General features: G+C 38.3%; 2 protein-coding genes and 1 non-coding gene across 3 annotated transcripts; all 3 read left to right on the top strand.

Annotated features, from left to right (window-relative positions):
- Positions 1–12,871: 12,871 nt before the first annotated feature.
- On the top strand, positions 12,872–13,938 carry LOC148873978 (uncharacterized). The gene is made up of 2 exons (XM_088950328.1): positions 12,872–13,222; positions 13,453–13,938. Exons 1-2 carry the CDS (start codon positions 12,872–12,874, stop codon positions 13,936–13,938), a joined length of 837 nt encoding a protein of 278 aa, XP_088806454.1.
- A 3,908-nt stretch (positions 13,939–17,846) lies between these two features.
- LOC148873976 (V-type proton ATPase 16 kDa proteolipid subunit) lies at positions 17,847–22,963 on the top strand. Its single transcript, XM_088962601.1, has 3 exons — positions 17,847–18,196; positions 18,288–18,573; positions 22,456–22,963. The coding sequence occupies exons 1-3, from the start codon at positions 18,118–18,120 to the stop codon at positions 22,586–22,588; spliced, it is 498 nt and encodes a 165-aa protein (XP_088818727.1). The 5' UTR covers positions 17,847–18,117; the 3' UTR covers positions 22,589–22,963.
- LOC148873977 (U6 spliceosomal RNA) lies at positions 20,677–20,779 on the top strand. Its single transcript, XR_016106204.1, has one exon. It is a non-coding gene; the product is annotated as a U6 spliceosomal RNA (small nuclear RNA).
- Positions 22,964–25,405: the final 2,442 nt, after the last annotated feature.

Below are 25,405 nucleotides of genomic sequence, written 5' to 3'. Positions count from 1 at the left end.
GCCCACTAGTAGACAAATAGATTATAGTCCAGTTCGGTTGGAACCGACCTGGGTTAGTCTACCATCCAAACAACAGTTGAATCCATGTGCTGGTTCTCCTCTAGCCTACATTCCCAGCCCTGATAATATGGTGATGGGTGGTCTGAGTCAGGCTGCTACTTCATCCCAAAAAGTTCGGTCTTCTTCAAAAAGTGCGAGTGAGATGGACAATAGGTGGAAACAAAGTCAAGAGCTGCCTCTGGTGCCAGTGAAAGAGACAATGGAAGAGACTCCATTGGTGGCGACCCCTATTGTGGTGGTGGGTAATGAGGCTCATAGTGGGAATGTGGGATATTGTCTTGATCAATCCAAAGAGTTGGGAAATAGTGGTGTAAGCCCTGAGAAAATGAGGAGAAGCAATGGAGAAGTCTTGATAGGAAACAAGGGAAAGCGAGTTAATCAGCCCTAAGGTAGGCAAGGATAGTAAGTCTGAAAATAATCAATATTCTTGGGTGACATCAAAACTTCTGGGGATGGGGACTTTCTTGGGAATTTCGATGGAGGGGATGGATGCTAATACTATTAAGTTCTTGGAAGGAATTGAACAAAGAGTGCTTATGGAGAAGGGAAAATTGGTGGCAAAAAAAGGGGGATTAAAAACAAAGAGAATTGATAACCCTACATTTTGATGCCTTAAGGGCATCAATTTAGGGGTATTTTCAGCCTTAGAATGGTCAATATGTACCATTTTCCCAGTTAAATGCAAAGTTGTGGCCTCTAAGGGTCTCTATGCAAATTCTAGGGAAAATTGAGAAGTTTTCAAGGCTCAAATGCAAATTTTGGGAAGTTGGTGTGAAGTCCAGCTGAGACAGGGGGTGCTTTTGTGAAAAACTGAAAGCAGGAGGGCGCCTCCTAGCTGCTAAACCTAGTTTTGCGCCCCTCCTACTGTATTAGCATACTCCCCACGTCTTAGTAAACCTTAAGATGCTTTTTAACCCATTCTTTTCACTCTTAACAAACCCTAGCCACCCATAGCTACTAAATCCTCACCTTCCATCCCTTCTAATCTCCACCATCCATTCTAAGGCACTCTCTTTTTAGCATTCTAACCTTAAGATCCACCTAACTTCTAATATTCACAATTCATCCTTTAGCCATTAAATCTCAGCCTTACATAATATTGGGTGTTTTCTCCTTTTCTTCTTAACCTTAGGATCAACCTAGAACCATCTTAACCCTTCTATCTGAATGAAGGGATGAGATATCCATCATATGGATGGCTAAACCCTACAGGAAGGTAGGGAAAATTTTCAAAAAAATTTTCTCTCTCCCGTCTGGGAATTACATTCCCTATTTTAGAAAAACTGCATTTTTCAAGGATCAATCTTGAACCAAGAACCGAACCAGATTTGAAACAAAATAGTAGGAGAGGGATATACCTGATATGAAGAAATAATATCTTCCAATGGAGGTGTTCACGCCCAAGGAAGGATCTAAAGACTACTCCCACTGAAAATGACACAGTGCAGGATGGAGCAGAATCAGTAGTGTTCTTCCCAAGAACCGAATCCTTCAATAAGAATTCGATGAAGGTTGTGAGCACAACTTCAGATCAGCCTTTCTCCAAAGACTGATATCAAGAACTATTCTTACAAAACTGGAGATCGAACTGGCAGTAGGCAACAACTGGAGGAGAACGTAGGGAGAAGATGGCACAGTCACACTGTTGTTGTCTTCTCTCTGTGTGATCTAAGATCTGATCTCTGGGATTTTTGGGATGGTCTGAATGGTTCGCCCCCTCCTCCTTTTATAGAGTTAAAGATATCAACTCCTAATCTCATTAGGAGTTTCCTGATTCATATCCTTTTTTGAATCTAGACTCTCTTTAAGTGATAAGGATAAATCCTTATCTTATCTGCAGATTAGATTAGATCAGCTCTCTCCTAATCTCATTAGGAGGCCTCCAGATCCAAATTCAGATCTGGACTCTCTGAGTGGATAGGGATATCCCTATCCTATCTGCTGATCCAATCCGAGATCCGCCCTCTCTTTAATTAGTCCAACTAAACCAGTTCAAAATGGGCTTTAGGCCCAATAAGTCTTATGTGCTAAGTGGCCTTCCAAACTACTGCCCAGTTGGACTTTTTTGTATGGCATGGAACCAAAACATTGATCTACACATCAGCCACATGGGTTTAGCTCAGCCTCTATTACAAGGCCTGGCCGAATTCATTGAAAAGACAGTAAACCCCCTAAATCCAATCACATGGGCACCTAATGGGCCCAACACTTACACTAAGTGGTCCCTAAGCCAAGCCACCTTATAAAAACCCAGGGACTGCGGGCAGATGCAAGATTAGCCCATCAGGTATTACCCTCAATAGTCTTACGCTTAACCTCTCAGCCCATAATGATCAAACACTGCCCGACAAGAGATGACCTCTCCCTCGGTTGCAAGGAACAGTGTTGCACTCTCTACTCACATGGATCCCGGGAATTAAAACCTTTTGCAAACATTTTGAAACCGTAATATATATGTATATCTTTATATAAATATATTTTTCAAAACAAATTTCAATGATTGAAATCGGCTACCGGCAGTCTTGGTTGCCATCAGAGAGAGTGCATCCCCGATCATTACCTTTGTTCGACAAAGGGGCTGATCCTGTCACTATGATCACCCACTCAAATGAATTCTCAAATTGTCCCAACATACCCAGGTTTTAACCCCCTCTAAAGATCTCACTGATTGGCATATCAAAGACAGTCCAATCTGACACCTAATGCAGTATCATAATCGAGTCTAGGGGTTAGGTGTAACTTTCCAATTTTTCCCATCAATCTCCAAGGTCCAAGGCAATACGGGAAATCCGGTCTGGTTCAAGGTTTCAAGTAAACCTACACTGCATGTACCTCGGGTCTCACCTTGGCAGCTGATATAGGCTACCCCAACACTTGGCGGCACATCAGTGTCATCCTTGGCAGGATAAGTCTCCCCAGACTTATCCAACGGCTGTAAGCATTCTAAACTAAAACGAGTCTCATAAGTGTCCAGTTTAAGGGTATTACACAGAAACACACCATAAGAACATGAATAAAATATGTACTTTATTCATTTACAATAAATGTCCTAATGTACATCATTCTGATTGGCTAAGGGCATACACTATCTAACAGCTCCCACTTGCACTTAGTTCCAATATGGTACAAGCTAGAGTCCCAAACTTTCCATGTGTTTCTCAAACACTTTCTGTATCAGTGGCTTAGTCAATGGGTTTGCCACATTCTCCGCTGATGCTACCTTTTAACACCAATCTCCCCTAGATCCAATGTTGTTACACAACAGTGGAATGGGTGATGTGCGGAAAATCCAAATTCCAGAATGAACACCTTTATTCATAAGGCAGCCACACTTACGGCAATGCGATCGGCTTGGGATGTGGATTATTATTTTTGCTTCTTAGGACCCCTGTTTACTGACTTTTAGAAAATAGTACACGATCCTATCGTGAAAACATACCTAGATGTAGACTTTTTATCATCTAGATCCGATTGGAAATCGGCATCAGTATACCCTTGGATCTGTAGTGAGCTACCATCGAATACCAGACAAAACTCTTTTGTCCTTCAAAGGTACTTAAGTATATTTTTCACAGCAGTCTAGTGCTCCTATCCTAGGTTGGCCTGGAATCTACTTACCACACTCACTACCTAAGCAATGTCAGGATGAGTGCATAGCATGGCATACATGATGCTCCCTACGGCTAAGGCATAGGAAACGTCCTTCATGCCCTCAATCTCCTCAGAAGTCTTGGGAGACATCTTCTTGGAGAGAGTGACTCCGTGCCTAAAAGGAACATTTCCCTTCTTGGAGTTCTCCATGCTGTATCTCTTGACAATTTTGTCAATGTAAGCAGATTGGGATAATCCTATTATCCGTTTCGATCTATCTCTATAGAGTCGAAGACCCAATATATAGGAGACTTTTCCAAGATCTTTCATGGAGAATTGCTATGAAAGCCATACTTTCACCGTAATCAACATTCCTACATCATTTCCAATGAGTAGAATGTCGTCTACATACAGAACCAAGAACATAACTTTGTCGCCACTAGACTTCTTGTAAACACAGGTCTCATCCAAATTCTGCTCAAAGTCAAACCTTTTGATAGTAGAGTCAAACCGGATGTTCCAACTCCTAGAAGCTTGCTTAAGTCCATATATGGATCTATTTAATTTACATACCATGTATCCCTGACCCACAGCTATGAAACGTTGCGGTTGCTGCATATAGATTTCTTTAGCAAGATCTCCATTCAGGAAAATAGTTTTGACATCCATTTGCCAAATCTCGTAGTCATGGTATGCTGCTATAGCTAGCAGGATTCGAATGGATTTAAGCATGGCCATGGGTGAAAAGGTTTCCTCATAATCGATGCCCTCTTTCTAAGTATACCCTTTCGCCACCAGACGAGCTTTGTAGGTCTCAACCTTACCATCGGGGCCCTTCTTCCTCTTATAGATCCATTTACAACCAATTGCTTTTACCCCGGGGGGTGGATCTACTAGAGTTCAGACTCCATTGGTCTCCATTGAGTCCATCTCAGCTCTCATGGCACCTACCCACTTCAAGGAATCTATGTCCAGCATAGCTTTCATATAAGTCATAGGATCCTCCTCGCAAGTCATAGCTTCCACCAGGTAACTATCCTGGTCATAGACAAAACAGACTGGAGGCCTGGATACCCGGGTAGATCTTCTAGGTTGGTCATTACCTGGAACTTGTGGGACATCTCCCACTGACCCTGAGCTCTCTTCATCAAGAACAACTTCCTGATGATGATTGTTCAAGATATAGTCTTTCTCCAAGAAATGGGCATTTCGGTTACAGAACACCTTCTGTTCACCTAGGTCATAGAATAAGTAACCCACAAAGCTTTTGGGGTAGCCTATGAATAGGCAATGGCTAGTCCTGGATTCCAATTTGTCCGCACTCGTTCTTTTAATGTGTGTTGGACAACCCCAAATCTTCAAGTGTCTGACACTTGGTTTCTTTCCGGTGCAAAGTTTATATGAAGTATTCGGAACCAATTTGGTTGGAACCCAATTCAGCATGTATATCGCAGTCTCTAATGCATAACCCCAAAAGGATGTGGGCAACTTTGAGTGCACAAGAAGTGACTAAACCATATCCAATAAGGTCCTATTCCTCCTCTCTAAAACACCATTAAGTTGTGGTGTAACAAGAGGAGCTAACTATGATACTATCCCGTTGACCTTCAAGTAGCCCTTGAATTTGTCAGAGAGATACTCACCACCTCGATCCAATAGAAGGGTCTTAATTTCTCTCCCTAACTTTTTCTCGACCTCTTGTCTACACTCCTTGAACATTTCAAAGGATTCGGACTTGTGTCTCATTAGGTACACGTAACCATACGGAGAATAATCATCGGTAAATGTAATGAAATACACGTGCTGTTTACAAGTCCTAACACTTAGGGGACCACATACATCAGTATGTATTAGGTCAAGCGTGCCTATACATCTTTCAGGCTTACCGTTAAATGAGCGTTTCGTCATCTTACCCTGAAGGCAAGGCTCACAAGTGGGAAGATCTTCTACAATTCGAAAATCCAAAGGACCATAATTTACCAACCATGTGATACGATCAATGCTGATATGGCCAAGTCGGTAATGCCACAGGCACGTGAGATTAACTGTATCATGAATTCTTTTCTTGAGGATATCAGTTGACGTAGTTTTGGCTATGTTAGTTTCTAGAGAATGTTGCAAAAGATAGAGACCATTCTCAAGTTCTCCATATGCAATGAATCTGTTGTTTTTTTTAATAGTAATCGTATTACTAAAGAAAACAGAATATCCATCCGCACACAGTTTTGAAACAGAAATCAAATTTCTTCTCAAATTTTGTACATAAAGACAATCTTTCAGTACAATTGATCATTCTCTAAAAATTAATTCTACGGTTCCTATGGCCGTAGCTACAACACTTGTAGAAGTCCCCAAGTAAAGAGTTACTTCTCCGTCACTTAGCCTTCTGCTTACCTTGAACCCCTGTAGTGAGTTACACGCATGAGTTGAAGTCTTGGAGTCAATACACCAGGATGCAGAAGTCACCAACAAATTGGTTTCTATGACACAGGACTCGAAATTACCTTTCTTGGATTCCACGTATTGAGGACAGTTCCTCTTCTAGTGGTCGGTCTGCTTGCAAAAATGACAGGCATCTGATGCCTTGTCTTTCCTCTATTTCTCAGGTTTGGTGGCCTTCTTTTAGGGCTTTCTCTTTTCCCTCCTCTTCTTGCCCTTCTTGCCAGATTCAACAAGCATGGCTAGGGCTCATCCATCTTGATCAATTCTTCGGCCCTCTGTAACATATTGCTGAGTTCCTGAACACTGACATTCAACTTATTCATATTATAGTTCATAATGAACGGATTGAAGGACGGAGACAAAGAGTTGAGAATGGCATCTATTTGGGTCGTATGGTCCAGCCCAGATCCAAGGGCTACAAGCTCATTAATGTAGCCCATCATCCAAAGACAATGGTCATGAACTTGCTGCCCCTTAGACATTTGTGCGATCATGAATTGTTTCAAGGCCTTTTGTCGAGTAGAATGATTCTTCTCTTCATACATTGTCTTTAGACTATCCAATATGTCCTTGGCCAGTTCAATCTAATCAAATTGCCTCTGTATTGGATTGTCTAGGGAGGCAATGATATAGCATTGGGCGAGGGAGTTTTTTTCCTCCCATTCTTGATAGTCCCTTCTCCGTGCCTCAGAATCCCTATCTCCCGGATGCTCCGGGGCAAGATTCTTGGCCACCTTATCCAATTTTTCAGAGGTCAAGACCAGCATTAGGTTACGGTACCAGTCGGCATAGTTTGGCCCTTTAAGCTTATTGTCATCCAAAAGCTTCGCAAATTGTCTGTTTGCCATTTCTGGTAAAAAGCAAACATTAGTCCAAAACCTAATTTGGTTCATGTTATCTACATCGATATGACTTTTAATCTACGTTTCATTCCCATTTATTCATCTTTGAGATTTACCTCCTATCTCAGGGAAAAAGACTACGAATTGTCTCTAGAAATGTGGAAAATCACATAGGGTGCATGGAGCCAACTGTTTCAGCTGCATAACCCCACCACCTTTCTGTGAAGGATCATATCCACTCATCATATGAGCTTTCCCTTTGGCCTTTGTCAGACAAGGTTCATTGCCATTTTAGATTAAACCTTTCTGTCCAGTGAGTGCTCACCCATCATATTCGTGAACGCCAAGGTATTGTGAGAGTCTCCCATTTTCTGGTGAATCCCCTCCCACATCGGTCTATGACGCCCCTATCTTCTTATGAAACACTCAGACAAGCCCAACAGCAAATGGATAGCCCAATTTTATGGTGCGTTTCCTCATTACTGAAGGACCCATCTTCATGCTAATGATGGAAGGCCTTTAGAGAGTTCATCATATGAATCTCCCTATCACATGCACTCATATTTTAGGAGAGAACAAAAGTTATGCCCTAGTTTAATTTATGTCAAACCAAAGTAGCTCCCACTGACTTTCATAAAGCCAGATTTAGGTGGGCCCTAAACGGCTAGGGTTCTGCACGTATCCTTTTTAGGGGTGTGGAGCCCACCATTGAGGGAGATCATCCAATGATCTTTAGGGACACCATGGCAATGATGTGCATATAGCCATGGTGTGCGCAAGAGCCACTATCGTATCTACATGAGCCAAGTACTTATGGCCCATGAACGTAACACATCACATGCAAGGATAGAATTGATCCAATCAATTAATATCTGTGAAGCTCATTATTAAAGCCCATTTTAATCCATAATATTACCAATTAATATTATCTAGGTATATGGGCCGAATTGGGTTAAGTAGTTCGGCCCATATAGCTCATCTGCAATTAGTGGGCTTTTGCAGTTTTAACACCTTAAAATTGGGCCTTACAGGTGTGGGCCGAATTAAGTCTCTTAATTAACCATCAATCCCTTGACCCAAAAGTGGGAAATTAAGGATGACATCAGCCCCCATCGAACCACAGATTCGGTCCAACCAGTTTGGTCCAATCTGGTTCGAATGGGTCTAGGTTTTGGTTTTTAATTCAAGAAACGATCTGAAATTAAATTTACTAAATAAAGAATCAACAAGAATCAGTCACAGGGCTGTTCGCACATCTCCATCCTACAAAAAAAATGTTAGATCACAGTTTGCAGTTCCATAAACTGCAAATCGCATATAGCGATTTTCCCATTTGCGAATTCTCCTTCTCCAGCGCATGCAGCTTCGATCTTGAATAAAATAAAATAGAAAAACCCTAATTTTCTATTAATATTACATCAGATCGAATACCTATACATTCAGTCTAAAAATTAAAAAAAAATAGTTATAGACCAGAATAAATAGAACTGTGAAATCGCAGATTTCCTCCGCCAATCAAGATTTTGATCTCCATTTGTATGAACAACTTATAAATCAAGAAAATAATAAAGAACAGTTCTAAATAAATTCCAAATTTATAAAAAATTAATTCCAGATCATTCGCCCTTTAACTAGGAACCGATTTCCCAGAAAAACCCTAATCTGCGCAAATCGGGTGGAATGCCTTCTGCCCATTTGCATAGGTTCAGATCTAGTCTATTTTGGTTCAAGATTTGAACCATGGCTCTGATACCATTGAAGGGATGAGAGATCCATCATATGGATGGGCGAACCTGCATGAAGGTAGGGCGAAATTTCAAAAAAAATCTCTCTCTCCCATCTTGGAATCACATTCCCTGTTTTAGAAAAATTGCATTTTTCAAGGATCAATCTTGAACCAAGAACTGAAGCAGATCTGAACCAAAATAGTAGGAGATGGATATACCTGATACGAAGAAATAATATTTTCCAATGGAGGTGTTTACACCCAAGGAAGGATCCAAAGACTACTCCCACTAAAGATGACACACTGTAGGATGGAGTAGAATCAACAGTGTTCTTCCCAAGAACTGAATCCTTTAGCAAAAATTCGATGGAGGTTGTGAGCACGACTTCAGATGCAGTCATTCAGTTTAATTCTTGTTTCTCTTTGATTCTGCAGGATGGAATAGCGAAAGGTGGGGTATCGGATCGTTGTAGGACTGTAGGATGGAAGAGAAGAGAAAAGAAATTGGATTGCGTTTCAGGTGCAGTCATTCCATTTTATTTTTAATTTTCTTATTTTTATTTTCAAACTCTTTCTTTTATAGAATAGTTATTTTTGAATTTGTTTAATTAATTTTTTTCTAGATCAGATTTTTTTAGTATTATTTTGCTTCCACTTTGTTTCTAGATCTATTCCTCTTTCTTTATTTTAATTTCTTGTTTGGTGTTTTTGCTTTATTAGATTTGTGTTTTTCTTTTATTTCAGATTTAAAAGAACAAAAAAAATTCCTTTAGTTTATTTTATTTCTTGCAACATAATTTTCTTTTGTTTATTTTATTTTATTTTATTTTTGGTTTAAATTTTAGATTCATTTTTTTCTCTTATTTCAGATAAAAAACAATAAAAAAGAAATAAAAATTTAATTAATTTTATTTTTGCAGCATATTTTTCTTTCATTAATTTTATTTTCGTATTAATTTTTTTATTTGTGTTTTCTTTTATTAAAAAAACGAAAAAAAATATAAATAAAACAAATTCAGCATCTTTTTTTCTTTTGTTTATTTTACCTTTGGTTTATCTTTCTTAGATTTGTATTTTTTTCTGTTTATTATCTAATTCTTACATAATTTTCTTTTTGATCATTTTATTTTCAGTTTAATTTATTGAATAGCAACACTTTTGGTTTCAGATTTGGTCCGATTCTTGGTTCAAGATTGATCATCGAGAATGCAAATTTTCTAAAATAGGGAATGTGATTTGCCCTACCTACCTGCAGGGTTCGGCTATCCATATGATGGATCTCTCACCCCTTCAAAATCAACCCCGATAATTCTACAGCGCGTTGATCGGTCAGTCAACACTCCTCGAAATGTTATTAAGGTCAGGGTAGAGGGTTGTCACTTCCCATTGGATTTTATCCTAGACATGACCCCAATCGAGGAGCTGAACTATATTCCAATAATCTTAAGATGTCTGTTTCTAGCAACGGCTGATACAAATATCAAATATAAATAGGGAGAAATGGACATTTCATTAGGGGAGAAAAAAGTCTGATTAAACATTTTTAGTGCCTCTAAGTATCCAAACCCAAGGAAAGATGAATGCAACGTGGATATAGTTGATAATCTTTTAGTGCGTGAGTGTGTCCGGCTGAAGACGTTAAACTTAGCATAGGTTGGGAGGCAACCCAACGTAGTTTTTAGTGTTTTTGCTTTTAGGATTTATTTTTCTCTTCTTGATTCGAGACTAGGTGGCATACCTTGAACCCTTCAAGAAAATCCAACTCGTTGTTCCCTTTGGTCCAAATCTTCTTTGCATCATTCTAGTCATGCCATTAGGGACAATGGCATTTAAGTTGGGGGGCGAGGAAAGAGAGAAAAAAAAATTGAAAAAAAAATTGTGAAGCTAAGCCTCTAAAGATGGAGAATTAAAATTTCACTGAAATTTTTAAAATTTTCCATTAAAAGAGATTCCCAAATAGAAAAAGTTAAGGAAATTGATAAACAAATATTGAATTCTTTAGAAATTGGTAGCAAGTGATAGGAGTCAAAATTGGTTTTGTTTGAATATTGTCGAAACCATTTGGAAATTGAAAAATACTTCCAAGTTTGCCCCTGTAAAGATAGGAAGAGAAAGATTGAGAAATTAGACAAAATTCTTCAAATTGTTAAGAAACAATGGACTACCCTGAACATTGTTGCAAAAGAAAAAAAAAAGAAAAAAAAGGGATAAAAGGTAAATGAGATACCTTAGACTTAGTAATCGAGTCTCTTCACCTAAGTCAAGTGTAGAGATTTGCGTCAAACAGAAAAAGGTAATGCCAATGACACTTACCTAACACTTAGTAACCGGGTCTCTTCACCTAAAGCAAGCGTTGAGATTCGCATCAAACGGTGAAAGGTAACAATAAAAATAAGTTTAAGGGTAGAAATCCGCTATTAAGAATACCTGTCTGATTTTAAAATCAACTGCATCTTATCAAGACAGTTTGCAAATGGAAGGGTAAGTAAGACTTTTAAGCTATGTTTCGGTAATATTCAAAATAAGACAGTTTTACTCCTAAATCCTAATACCGATCTATACAGAGTTTGAGAAAGCTGGAATCGGGATGCTTGATTAATTCTATTAGGGATGACCTTGTAATGGGAAAGATCTATATACTCGGTGTAATTTTAAGGCTGCATTGCTAAGGGACTAGAAATGTTTAAGTTGGGGTTATGATAACCCTGCATTTTGATGCCTTAAGGGCATCAATTCAAGGGTATTTTCAGCCTTAGAATAGTCAAGATGTGCCCTTTTCCCAGTTAAATGCAATGATGTGGCTTCTAAGGGTCTTTGTGCACATTCTAGGGAAAACTGGGAAGTTTTCATGGCTGAAACGCAGATTTTGGGAAGCTGGTGAGAAGTCCAGTTGAGACAGGAGGTGTTTTTGTGAAAAACTAAAAGCAGGAGGGCGCCTCCTAGCTACTAAACCCAATTTGGTGCCCCTCCTATTGTATTAGCATGCTCCCCATGCCTTAGCAAACCCTAGGACGCCTTTTAACCCATTCTTTTGACTCTTAACAAACCCTAGCCACCCCTAACTGCTAAATCCTCACCTTCCATCCCTTCTAATCTCCACCGTGCATTCTAGGGCACTCTCTTTTTAGCATTTTAACCCTAAGAGCCACCTAACTTCTAATCTTCACCATTCAGCCTTTAGCCATTAAATCTCAGCCCTACATAATATTGGATTCCTTCTCATCTTCTTCTCAACCTTAGGATCACACTAGAACCTCCCTAACCCTTCATTCTAAACCCTAGGGCACCCATATTTTTGCTAAAACCCAGCTTCTGCCCCCCTCTTTCTCTCTACTCCCACTTGTTTCCACCCTTCTCTATAAAAAGGACCCCAAGGGCCTTGTAGAAGGGGTTGATCAATTCACCCAGTTAACAAGGCTAAGGTTTCTTGAGGAGTTCAAGGGTTGTAGAAGGGGAGGACGCCTAGTTCTTGTCAGGAGGGGTTCCTGCAAGCTATTCAACCATTCTACAACTATCGCCACTAGATCTGATCAACCATTCCTTTCTTTTCTTTATTTTCTTTTTTGTTATTTTTATTTCTGCAATCTTTTAGATTTAATTCTTTTTCGTTTCTCTGTTTTGCAAATCTAAATTCATTCGTTTCAAGGCTAAGGTGTCTCGAGGGGTTCGAGGGTTGTAGAAAGAACGGACGCCCGATTCTTGTCAAGAGGGGTTTCTACAAGCTGTTTGGCCGATCTGCAACTACCACCAACAGATCTGGATTCTGGATCATTTTTTATTTATTTCTTTTATTTCCTTTGTTGACTCTCATACTTTATTAAATTCTAATTTTTATTTATTGTCTTGTTTAAATTTAAAACATTTAATTTCTGCAATAATAGATTTTATTTTCATATTTTCTACCATTCTCGATTGCATTCTCTTGTCTGGATCTAAGTATATATTAATTTTTCACTTGCTTTCTTGTGGATACAACCCATTCTCACCCATTTACTATGTTAGTAGTTGTTTGAGAAATGGTAAAAATCATAAATGTTTAAACTAGTGTTATGGGGTGTTTAACGACGTGCTTCCGGATACACCAAGCAGTGAAGGGGCTGCAAGGGGGTCTAAGAAGATGTGAGGTGTGGGTCCTTTTCTGTAGTTATTTCTTATGGAAGTGAAAATTATTTCCTAGAATGTTAGAGGGCTGGCGTTGGGAAGGAGGGTGATGGTATGTGATTCTTTGAAGCAATCGAAGTCAAAGATTGTCTTGCTCCAAGAAACTAAGTTGGAGTGGGTTGAGGCTGCTACAACTCGAAGTGTTTGGGGGGAGGGTCAGGTCAGATGGAAGGCCTTGGCTGCCTTGGAGAGTGCTGGTGGAATTGTGAGCCTTTGGGTCCCCACTTTCTGTTCTTTGGTTTCTTGTAGAATTGGTAATTTCTCAATCACTCTGAGGCTGAAACTACAAGATGGAAAACTTATTCAAGTCACAAACGTTTATGGTCCTATTGATTCTAATTTTTCGGTGGCTTTTTGGGTAGAATTATCAAATTTGAGAGACCCTCAGAACTGTCCTTGGGTAATTGGGGTAATTTTAATGCAACTATTTTGGTGGATGAGAAGAATACAATGGGTAGAAGAACTAGTTCGATGAACATGTTTGCTGACTTCATAATGGAATTAATGGACGTCCCAATTCAAGGTAATAGATTCACTTGGACCAATAACCAATCTGTCTTGACCCTGGTTAGGCTGGACAAATTCTTGGTTTCTTCAAACTGGGATGAATTCTTTCCTGATTTCAAACAGCTTACCCTTCCTAGACCGATGTCCAACCATAGCCCTATTCAGCTTGTTTGTGGTCTCTGTGAGACAGTCAAGTTCCCATTTAAGTTTGAAAATGCATGGTTTAAGGAGGAAAATCTTATCCCTTTAATCAGCTCTGTGTGGAATGAGTTGCAAGTGGAAGGCTCTAGTTCTTTCGTTATGGCATCAAAATTAAAGGCTATCAAGGGTAAACTAAAAATTTGGAGTAAGGAGAAGAATATGAAGTGGGTTACTGATAAGAAGGCTTTGTTGAGCACCATTGTTGAGATTGACAGGGCTGAAGAGGTGGGTCCCTTGTCTGAAGATCTGAGAATTAAGAGGTCAATTGCAAAAATCAAGTATGATAAGATGGTAGTTGAGGGAGAGAGGAAGTGGAGACAAAGAGCTAAATCCATTTGGCTTAAAGAGGGGGATAAAAATACAAAGTTCTTTTACAAAATGGCAAATGCTCATGCTATGTTCTCTTAAATCAGCAAGCTGGTGTGGGAGGATAGGTGTGGTGAGTCTAGTTCTGAAGTTAAATTTGTAGCTACTTCTTTCTATAAGAACCTTTATAAAGGGAAGTGGGTTCAGAGACATTTTCCCTCCGAGCTCCAATTTAATAAGTTAAATAAAGAGTAGAAAATCTGGTTAGAGAGACCATTCTCAAAATAGGAAATTAAGGGTGCAATAAAGAAGCTAGAAAATGATAAATCACCAGGTCCTGATGGGTTCTCTAATCTATTCTATTTAAAATGTTGGGATATTGTGAGTAGTAATCTGATGTAGGTGTTTCAAGCATTTCACACTAATGCCTCCTTTCAGAGAAGTCTGAATGCAACTTTCATCACTCTTATTCCAAAAACTAAGGGGGCTGTCAATATAAAGGACTTCAGGCCCATTAGTCTCTTGCATAGTTTCTACAAAATCTTGGCTAAGGTTTTGGCTAAAAGAATGAAGTGTGTGTTAGGCAATGTTATCTCTTGTAACCAAAGTGCTTTTGTCCCAGGTAGACAGATGGTTGACTTTATTCTCATTGCTAATGAACTGCTAGAGTCTAGAAGAAGAAAGGGAACTCTAGGTATTATGTGTAAACTGGATATTGAAAAAGCTTATGATCATGTTAACTAGCACTACTTGGATATGGTTTTGGAGAAAATGAACTTTAGGCAGCTTTGGAGAAATTGGATCAAAGTTTGTATTAGGACTCCTAAGTTCTCCGTCTTAGTTAACGGGCAAATGACGGGGTTTTTTGGAAGTTCAAGAGGTTTGAGGCAAGGTGACCCTCTCTCTCCCCTACTCTTCATTTGTGTTATGGAAATTTTATCTCTCTTTAGCAAGAAGGCCACTGAGAATGGGCTTTGGGAGGGCTTTGCAATTGCTCCGGTTAAAGAAAAAGTCAATATTCTTCAATTTGCTAATGACACCTTATGCTTTGTTGATGCTTTTCCTAATCAATTGGAGGTGGTGTTTGGAATTTTGAGTTGATTTGAAGTGGTTTTTGGCCTCAAGGTTAATTTGAGTAAATCTCAGATTATCCTTGTAGGTCTTGTCACAAATCTAGAAGTTTGTGCAGAAGTTATGGCTTGTTAGACTGTCCATCTTCCGGTCAAGTACTTGGGGCTCCCTTTTGGAGATAAATACACTTTGTCTCATATTTGGAATCCAGTGGTTGAAAGAATGGAGAAGAAATTGGCTTCCTGGAAAGATAAATAACTTTCTTTATGGGGGAGAGTGATTTTGATTAAGAGTACTCTTTCTAATCTACCTACTTACTTCCTCTCCTTATTTTCTATTTCTTCCAAAGTGGATAACAGATTGGAGCAACTAAAGAAAAACTTTCTCTGGAGAGGTTGGGAGGAGGAGAAGAAGGTTCCTGTTGTAAACTGGGATCAAGTGTGTCTTCCTAAGGAAGTTGGAGGGTTGGGAATAAGAAAATTGAAGAAATTCAATTCTGCCCTCTTGTGTAAATGGCTTTGGAGATTTGCAAATGAAAGAAATGCATGGTGGAGAAAGCTGATTGTGGACAAATATGGAGTGGACTGGGGTGATTGAAGATCCAATTCTCTTATTTCAAGAGGCATAAGCTCCATTTGGATAGGTATAATGAAGAACTTTAATTTATTTAAGGAATCGGTTACAACTTGGGAAATGGGGAAAGAATTAAATTTTGGAAAAGACTCTTGGTGTTCTGAAGTGTGTCTGAAAGATGCCTTTCCTCTCTTGTATCAAATTTCTGTAAATCAGGACTCCTCGGTGGCTGAGAATTTCAATGTGGATGGTAACTCTTTCAGTTGGAACCTAACTTGTAGAAGGCACATCTTTGATTGGGAAATTGAGGAATATGCAATTCTGTTGGGCCTGCTCCAGAACTAGAGGATTGACTCAAACATGGAGGATGCTTGGAGATGGAAATGGGAAGCTGATGGTAGGTTTTCTATTAAGTCTATGTTTAGTAAATTGATAAGTTCAGGTCAAGAAAAGTTTCTAGCTAGGTAGATTTGGAGCTCAATTAGTCCTTCTAAAGTGAAGTTTTTGCTCTGGACAATGGTTTTAAATAAATGTCTATCCAAAGTTAATCTAGTGAAACGTGGCATATAGATTTCGGACATGTCATGTGGCTTATGTGGTGGGGTAGTAGAAACTACTGAACATCTGGCCTTACATTGCCTAGTCTCGAATTTGGAGGCATTTTCTTCAAGCTTTGGAAATTAGCTAGGTAATGCCAAATTCTGTGAAGGATCTACAATTGTGTTGGCAGATTGAGGGTCTCAACAAGAAAGGTATCTTGGTTTGGAAGACTATCCCGACTACTGTGCTTTGGACTATCTGGATTGAAAGAAATAACAGAACTTTTCAAGGCAAAGCTAAATCTTCAGAGGAAATGGTGCAGAAAGCTGTGGGGTAACTTCTGTCATAGGTGTTGGCAACGGAGGTGTTTAAAAATCAGAATTTGAGTCTGTTGTTTAGATCTCAGAACTGGATGTATCTATAATTTGTGGTGGCTCTAGGCAGCCTCTAATGGCCTAGGCTCCTTTGTATTGGTTCTTGTTTTAATAAATTACCTTACGTTTAAAAAAAAATATTTTAGTAATTAAAAATTACAAATTTGCATATGATATGTATCTTAGAAAATTTAATAGATTTGATATATTTTAAACTGAAATTATATATTTTTATAAATTATTAATTGATATTTTAATTTACATTTGAGAATTTTATATTTGGCTGGCTTTTTTTTTAATGTAAAAAAGTAAAAATAATAAAGTATAAAATGATTGATATAATAATAAAAATATTATATGTGCATGTATTATGTGTCTTGGACTCTTGATTGCTGCATTATCTATAAAATTGTATGTCCCGCTATATTAGTTGTAATATATTTTTCATTTAAACAAATAAAATATACATTTCCTATATTAATATATTATTTGTGGTTATATGATTTTAAATTTAGTGTTATTAATGTATTTGTGGAATTTAATGTGTTTTCCTAATATATCCATATTTTTCATCCATATCCATGCGTTTTCGAAGTGTATTCCTATCCATATCTGAATCCAAATTGTCCAATATGGTACTCGATATCGATACTTTGATCCTTGATTCCACCAAGAATGGGAATAGGATTCCAATTCCACCCAACCAAATAGTTAGAATCAGAATAGCCCATTCCGGTTCCAATTCTAGACCTATATTCCCTCAAACAAACCAAATAATTAAAGTATGATAGTTTTACAATTTGGTTTTTCCTAAACTCAACTCAACTTTGTCTTGTTTTATATGAATGTTGTTCTGCCACTTTACTCCAAAAATACAATTAAAGATCCATCTTCATATGGGATTGGGAAAAAATGAAGGCCAGTTACCAAACAGTAAACAATAAATTTAGGACAAAAATCATATATTTATTAACAGATTATCAAATAAATAAACGATATATCAATTATTCATTTAGAGTGATTCAAGAGACATTTGAACTATTTCTGACCAAATAAATTAATTCCCATCTATAAATCAAACAATGAACTTCATAGAAGTTCTAACACACAGATATTTGATTCATATGCATTTGAATTACCATGCATTTAACCCATTAACTAGAGAAACCAAAATATTCCAGCAGTCCTACCATATCAAGCACTAATGGGCTTAATGCCATAGCTTCCAAATGAAGCCACTCATAAAGCCTTAAAAATCAGCCCTAAAGTGAGTATGGACTTAAATGTGCTAAGCCCAAACCCAAATACCCTGGACCCAATAATGGCCCAAACTGAACCAGTCCAAATTGCATGGCAGTTGAAGTTTTAAGGAAATTTCAAGTGGATCCAATCCATCATGGGCCCATCCACCAAAAAACAAGAAAATAGAAAGCGACGACACTCATGGTGACTGATCGATACTAGCGACGTATACCACGCGTCCCTTGCACTTTCATCAATCTTCCGCCATACTGGAAGTCATTTGATACCAAACTGAGGGCATTTTCGTCAATCTGAATTATTCTGTCCTATTTCGATTGCGTTGAGCCATTGGCATCCAACTCCATCGTCGTCATCACCTTCCATTCATTTCTCGAAAGAGAAGCTCGAACCAGAAGCCGAAGAGTAAAGCAGCATAGCTTCAATGAAATTAGGGCTAGCGCTTGTCGAATTTCTGTAGAAAATGTCTTCGACTTTCAGCGGCGACGAAACTGCTCCCTTCTTCGGCTTCCTCGGAGCCGCAGCGGCTCTCGTTTTCTCATGTATATATCTATTCCCCTCCGATCTCTGATTTATATTGTTAAGGTTTCTTCCGTTTTGGATGTTCTAGGATTATAATGGCATCCGTTGCAGGCATGGGAGCTGCGTATGGGACTGCGAAGAGTGGCGTCGGGGTTGCCTCCATGGGTGTGATGCGGCCTGAGCTCGTCATGAAATCGATCGTTCCAGTTGTCATGGCAGGAGTATTGGGTATTTACGGTTTGATCATTGCTGTTATAATCAGTACCGGGATCAACCCTAAGGCGAAGTCGTACTATCTGTTTGACGGGTATGCTCACTTGTCGTCTGGTCTTGCTTGTGGGCTCGCTGGACTCTCTGCTGGAATGGCAATCGGAATCGTCGGCGACGCTGGAGTTAGGTAATCTGTTATTTTAATGTATGCTATTTTGCCGGATCTTGTGATGATTGGTGAAAATTTTGGTTTTTTCTTTTTTCTTTTTTTATTGTGAGAAGTGATCTTTTATTTCCTGAATTTTGCTATCTGTTCATCTGTTTTGGTTTCAATATCTATATGGATATGTTTGCTGCATAATAGTATGTGTCATTGATGTTTGATTAGATCTCATCGTGCTTTGTTTTGGACGTATTTGGAACTTACAAGAAGATGAATGACCATCATTTTATTCATTATTGTTGTGTAAGATTCTGGAATTTGATTGGCTAATTTGATGCTAAAATAGGTTCATTCCCTATCTGTATTTCCACGGATTGGCTAATGTGATGCTAAAATAGGCTCCTTCCCTATCTATCTTCTGACAATATGTTTCAGATGCTCGCTCGTTTTGTTTTTAATTTTTAGTACAATTCATTGTTTTGGTAATAGTACAGTTCATTGGATTTTGGTGTGAGTGTTTTTTCTTATGATACACTTCCTGGTTGTTACATGGAATATAAAGGAGTGGGGCGTGGCAGTTGTTACATCAATGACTATTTATTTAAACTATTAGAGAATAGAGACGTTAATTAAGCATTTTAATTTAAGTTTACTAGAATTTAAACCCTCACCCTTTTCAATTACTTCTCATTGAACAATGAATTGCAGAATTTCTGGCACAATGATTTCAAAAACTTTCAATCCCTGGCATCTTCTTTCAGGGTTTGACTATGATAGAGAAAAAGCTTATGACCAATCAAGCACTATCATAAAAGTGGTAACCAATCAGGTGATAATGATCATAATTCACAGGGGGTTTTTGATTGGTCAAAGTTCTTTTGGCATCATACTTTTATGTCATCATAGATTTATCCCTTCATTCATCTCTTTTCTTTCTGATATTTGTTTCTCAAATAGGTTTTCTTAAGCTGCATTTAAAGAATGTACTTGGTATATAAGTTATGGAACATGAATTTTGTGATTAATTAATATTTTCCTAAATAATATTGCCAGCATATATGAGGTGGCAAAACTTCAGAATTGAATTAAAACCTTTTCTAACTAATCTACAGGCTGAATTGCCTTGTTGTGGCATATTTGGCAACTTGTTAATTGGTGCATCTTTTTTTTTTCTATAATCCATATGCAACCCTTGAAGTGAGAATGGTGCTTCTATGTGCAGTTCTGTTTTTAGAAATATCAACATCATCATCTACGCCTTGTTTCAACTATATGTAGTTGTCTACATGAATCGTTTTTTCTTTTCTTTTATGTCATTCCCTTCTGTTCAGTGCCATATCCATTCTTAAACTTAACATATTAACATAAAATCTATCAAGAAGGAAAGTAGCAACCTGTTCCAACTGCAAACGAATCTAAAGTTCTCCAATCTTGGAAAAGGTTAAGTTATTCATGTTGGATTGGAAATTCCATGCCTGATACGACAGGTATATGTAGTTCAGTCTACTGAGATGTGCCTTTAATCTGTTCTCTGACAGTGATAGGGAGACAGATATACACTTCATTATGCCACATTGCTTTTCACTTCTGCACGATCTCTTACCTTTGGTTATCAATCTACAAATTTGTTTTCAAATGGAAGTCAAGGTTTTGTAAATCTGATCTTTTACTATCCTATTTATGCTACCTTTTTATCAATCTTTTTCATCTCGAGTTCTCATATGCATATCCTCTTTGTCATTTGCTTTTTCCTGTTTCATATTTGATAGGAACTTTACATGTATGGTTTGTTGTGCACTGGTTTCATTCTATTTACCCTCAAAACTACAGTCAAATCTTGTACATCCAGAAAATTGATGCGAGGAACTTTTTGTATTTTTAACTGTTCAATACCCAGTTAATTTCTTAGATCTTGTACATTTGTTTATTCCAAAGTGTAATTTGCTGCTACTTGTACATCTACTTGTCTCTCTTGAATCCTAAAAAAGAATTGCACTGCAGAAGTAACTACTATGTTGTTTGATATGTGATCAAACCACTTAATGGAAAAATAATTCAAAACCTAAAATTAAGAAATCTATGGAAAAACCATTCAAAACCTGAAGTTAAGAAATTTGGAGAACTGACGTCTCTTCGGAGACATCTGATAAAATTGGAACGATACAGAGAAGATTAGCATGGCCCCTGCGCAAGGATGACACACACAAATCGAGAAATGGTCCAAATTTTTATTGATCAAAAAAAAAATTTGGAGAACTAACTTGATAAAACAATTCTGAAATCCGTTTCTGTTCAAAAGGCCCTAGGATCCTCAATAAAGATTATTTGAATGTGAATTCCTTTTTTCTTGAGAAGAAAATGGAGGATTCAAGAATTATGCAGAATGGTATCACCATAATTGATTGTTGTTGAGTTTTCAACTTGGCATCAGATCCCAGAGCTCAGAGAGGTTTCATGAAGCTACTAGTGACAGTAGGATCAGTGGGAATTTCCATTGTAATGGTGTAATATAGATTTGCAGGATCATCATGGAGAATTGCTCACATTGACTTTGACCTTGTTATAACATGTTGAGTTCAAATTTTACAATTTCAGATTGCATATCTAAAGAGATACATGGGAAAGATGAGAAATTGATGTTCTGATGTATCTTTTACATTTTGGGAATGGTCCATCATCTCATGAACAGACCTGGAACTCTTATCATTTATTGAGCCTAATATGATTAGGTAATGTCATGGAATGGAAGTATTACCACTAACTGAGGTTCATGCTAACTAGAGAGCTACATGAACCCATGACAGTATACTAGATCAGTAAGGCAAAAAGGAAAAGATTTGTAGATGGCAATAACATTGGCAAGAAAAGTGAATAGGATAGGGAAAGTAATTCAGTTAAAGATTTGATTCTGGTTGTTGAATAAGATACTTCCAAGCTTTTGGAAAGTAATTCAGCAGTATTGGTCTTTTAGGCATAATGTTGTGTACTATACATTACCATAGGCTATATGATGATTTAAACATACCCTTTTATATTTGTGTATAAGCAATAGGTGAAATTCTCTTAGGTGTATATACATATATGATTTCATGAAAAGCAGCATATTATATATTTTATCTTCTATTGTACCCTGACTTGGATTATCAAACACAATATAAGCAGTTGGGTGACAGGCAGGAAAGTAGGAAGACTGTAGTTTCTTTTTTATCCTTGTTGTGGGGAGGCTTAGGGCTGTGAACTCATGGCATGGGAGGATAGCCTGGTTTTCCATTTTCTTTTGGCTCAATGAAGTAACAGAATTTGCATTCAACTTTAACTTCCAAGAGAAGGAAAGACGTGAATGCTGTCCTCCACCCCCTCCACCTCTGTTTTGGATTAGTTAGGATTGAGCCGAACTGTGCTCAATCTCTTAGGGGCCAAACTTTTGTCTCAATTGAAGCCTGTGGACATGGCAGCACAATTCCACATTAATGCCACCATTAACCTGTCATCTTGCCCTGGCTACCACAGCCTGATGTCTGATGACAATGTCATCTCTAAGCCATGGTGATGAATTGAATTTTAGTTATGTAATAACAAACGATTATAAAGTTTGGCAAAAGTTTTAGTGCCGGCTACCAACCTAACATAATTCTCCTCTGTCCAGGGCTTGAATATTGACATTAAACAGAACTAAATGGCAAAACAGGGTTCACGTAGCCAGCCCCATAAAGTTGGGATAAGGCTTGTGTGATGGATGAATAATAACAAATGATTCCTTTTGCAGTTAGGAATTTGGTGACATGAAGCATGCCTTTAAAAAGTTTACTTGATCGCAAATCTTAATGTTGTCTGATGCGTGGACATTTTTTCCTATAATGTTGTACATCCAAAATTGCCATGATGACCTCGGGTTGTTATTTTCAGGGCCAATGCACAGCAGCCAAAGCTGTTCGTGGGTATGATTCTCATTCTCATCTTTGCTGAAGCTCTTGCTCTGTATGGTCTCATTGTGGGTATCATTCTGTCATCCCGAGCAGGCCAGTCTCGGGCAGACTGAGAAGGCATAGTGGCATAACGGTGGCCATCTTTCCAAGCCTTTCTTATTATAATCTTTGAGCTTAGATTCTAGAACTGCGAAGTGCGAACTGAAGTAAGGGCTTAAGGCTATGTTTGATTTCTTATTCAATTTGTGGTTTAAACAAATTCAGAATGTGGAGTCTCGTTGAAGGTCTCCAAATTATTTTTTTCACCCATTCTCCAATTTTTTCCACCCATTTGTGACATCTTCCAGTAGTACCTGTTTTTTTCTAATCTTTTTTGACTGGTTCTTTTAAAGCCCTTGCTTCTACGATTTATTGGCTAGATTATTATTTTATTTGTCAATTTTTAAAAGACCATTTATTTAAAGAGTTCGATCTTTTACCGTGTTTAACATTAATTACTATTTGAAATATGGCAAGGTACGGTGTTTTCTCCAAGTGCATAATAAAAGATTTAATTTTATTATGATGGCCGAACATTTGCAATTTGGAACTCTGGAATTTTTCTTTAGTGGGAGTCGCTGTATTACCTCGCTTGTGGAGGTATCTTCTCTCTTCTGTGGGAGGCCGACCAGGTTGAGGTGTTAGAGATGAAGTCAGGGGAGGATGCATTAGCAGATGCGGTGGGAAAGCTGGAGAAGGAAGAAGGGATGGAGGTCGAGGAAGAGTAGGAGAAAAAGTGAGATGAGAAGTGGAACAAGTGCTTTCTGGGTAAGGTTTTTGGGGATAGAGCCATTCATCCGGCTGCGATAGGCAGTTTATTCCCAAGAGTGTGGGAACTGAAGGAAACATGTGAAGGTGGAATGGTTTTATGCATTAAGTAAACATCTGAACGGTGCTGTTGAGGGGTCGGTCCTTGGGCGGTGACGAGCTTTATTATGGTTCGACGATGGAAGTCTAATACGCTTCTACAATTGATGGGTTTTTGAAAGTCCTTGGGCTCAGTTTGGAAGGAGTACAAATACAAATATGTAGAGTGCAACGTTGTATTTTGTATGTATTTGTACTATACCTATCGTACTCCTTTCAAACAAAGCCTTATTTACAATTCAACTACACAAGTTTCCATAGAATATAGAATTGATTCAATCAGTAGGAAGGTGGCAGGCAAGGTTGGAGAGTTGGTAATAACTAAAAAGGGATATCAATGTTGATGATACGAAGTTGTGGACGAATTGCTTGTCTTACCGGGTCAAGTTGGATCTGACATAACCACTACGGAGAAGGGTCGTCAGTGTTTGGAATGGGTGGTGTGAAGGTTTGATCAAGGTTCAAAGTATTGATACGTATCGGCTCATAGGTATCGTTATGATGACTTTTCGATATAGGGGGTGTATCGGGGTTTTGACTGGTTCAGGGGGTAGAGGAGCCTTAAATTGGCTCCCATGAATCAATTTTGAAAAAAAAAGAAAAAAAAATGCTTGACTTTGTTTTTACTGTACTTGGATTAGATGCGAAGGGCTATCGGTGTTTTGTTTCTACTGTACTTGCCAGGGATAGATGAGGAACAGAGGGGAAGACAAGTAAAAGAGGACTTTGAGTGGGGTGCTTGGCTATGGGCATGTAATCGATTAGAAGGGCTGGAAAAGGGGACTGATAAACAATAATACCTAGATGATCAGACTTGGAAAGAAAGGAGCTGAGGTGCAAGTGTGTGAACCATGGCCACCAATAGAGGAGTTCTAATGGGATAGAGAGGCTCAATGACAATGGCGAGTATGTAGGTGGATGATGTCATTGAAGAGGTATATAACGTGTAACTTTCAGTTTCAGAGCATAATGTGGGAGTAACCTATTTGAAGGTGGCGAAGCATTCAAAGGATAGTATATGAATTTGGAAGCATCTACTTTTTCATAGGGGAGTAAATGAAAAAAACCGAATCGGAAAATGTGGTTAGCTGAATAGATCGATTCGGTATTTTTGAAAAATCGAAGGATTGGTTCGGTTTCAGTTAACCTATAAAAAGCTAGTAGTTAACTAAATCGATCGGTATATATATTCATATGTATATTTTATATATATTTTTAATGTATATTACATATTTTCTATATATTATATATTATTTATTATTTATAATATAATATTATATATATTTATATAATATATATTATAAATATAAAAAACCGAAAAACCAAAGAACCAAACTGATCAAACACAAAGCAGTTGAAGTGGGTGAATTGCATGTTGTGAGGATTGGTCCTAGCTGTTTCATGGTAACTCATTTGTCCTTCATTGGCAATCTTTTGCTATATATTTGGGAGAGTTTCATTATTAGAAGTTGATAAAGTGGTGAGAATATTAGAGGAGTTTGGGTGGTGCTCTGGTTAGGTGGTAAACTTTGAGAAAACAGGAATATTCTAGCCAGGTGGTAAACTCCTAGGCAAGGCAGAATGATATCAAGACATTGAAGGTGAAATGGATGGACAAGAAGGAACAATACTTAGGCATACCCCTTTTTATTGGACAACATAAGATGGTTGTGTATGAAGAAGTAGAGGTGTAAACCGGGGCGGTCTGGCACGACACGACATGACATTACGTGTCGTGTCGCCTGCGGCCCGCTTGCTGGCATGGCCCAACCCGCGGCACGGCATGAAGAATGGCCCATAACGAGCCGCGCTCGGCCCGCCCGAGAATATAGCAGTTGAGCCCCCCTCCTAAAGGGGCCCAACGGTTTAATTTCAGATTTTTTTTGGGGGGGGGGGTTATAGAAATACCCCCCCAATAGCAACAACCATATTAGGGGGTATTTCTGTATTTTGTATATGGGGGTTGAAAAAATGACATAAATGCCCCTCCAACAGTTATATAACAACTAGTTTAGGGGGACATT

This window comes from Nelumbo lutea, chromosome 1, assembly GCF_056320005.1.
Source record: "Nelumbo lutea isolate HS-2025 chromosome 1, American lotus-T2T, whole genome shotgun sequence".
NCBI classification, from domain to species: domain Eukaryota; kingdom Viridiplantae; phylum Streptophyta; class Magnoliopsida; order Proteales; family Nelumbonaceae; genus Nelumbo; species Nelumbo lutea.
Note: the sequence above shows the minus strand (reverse complement) of the source record. Positions and strands in the feature narration are given on the sequence as shown.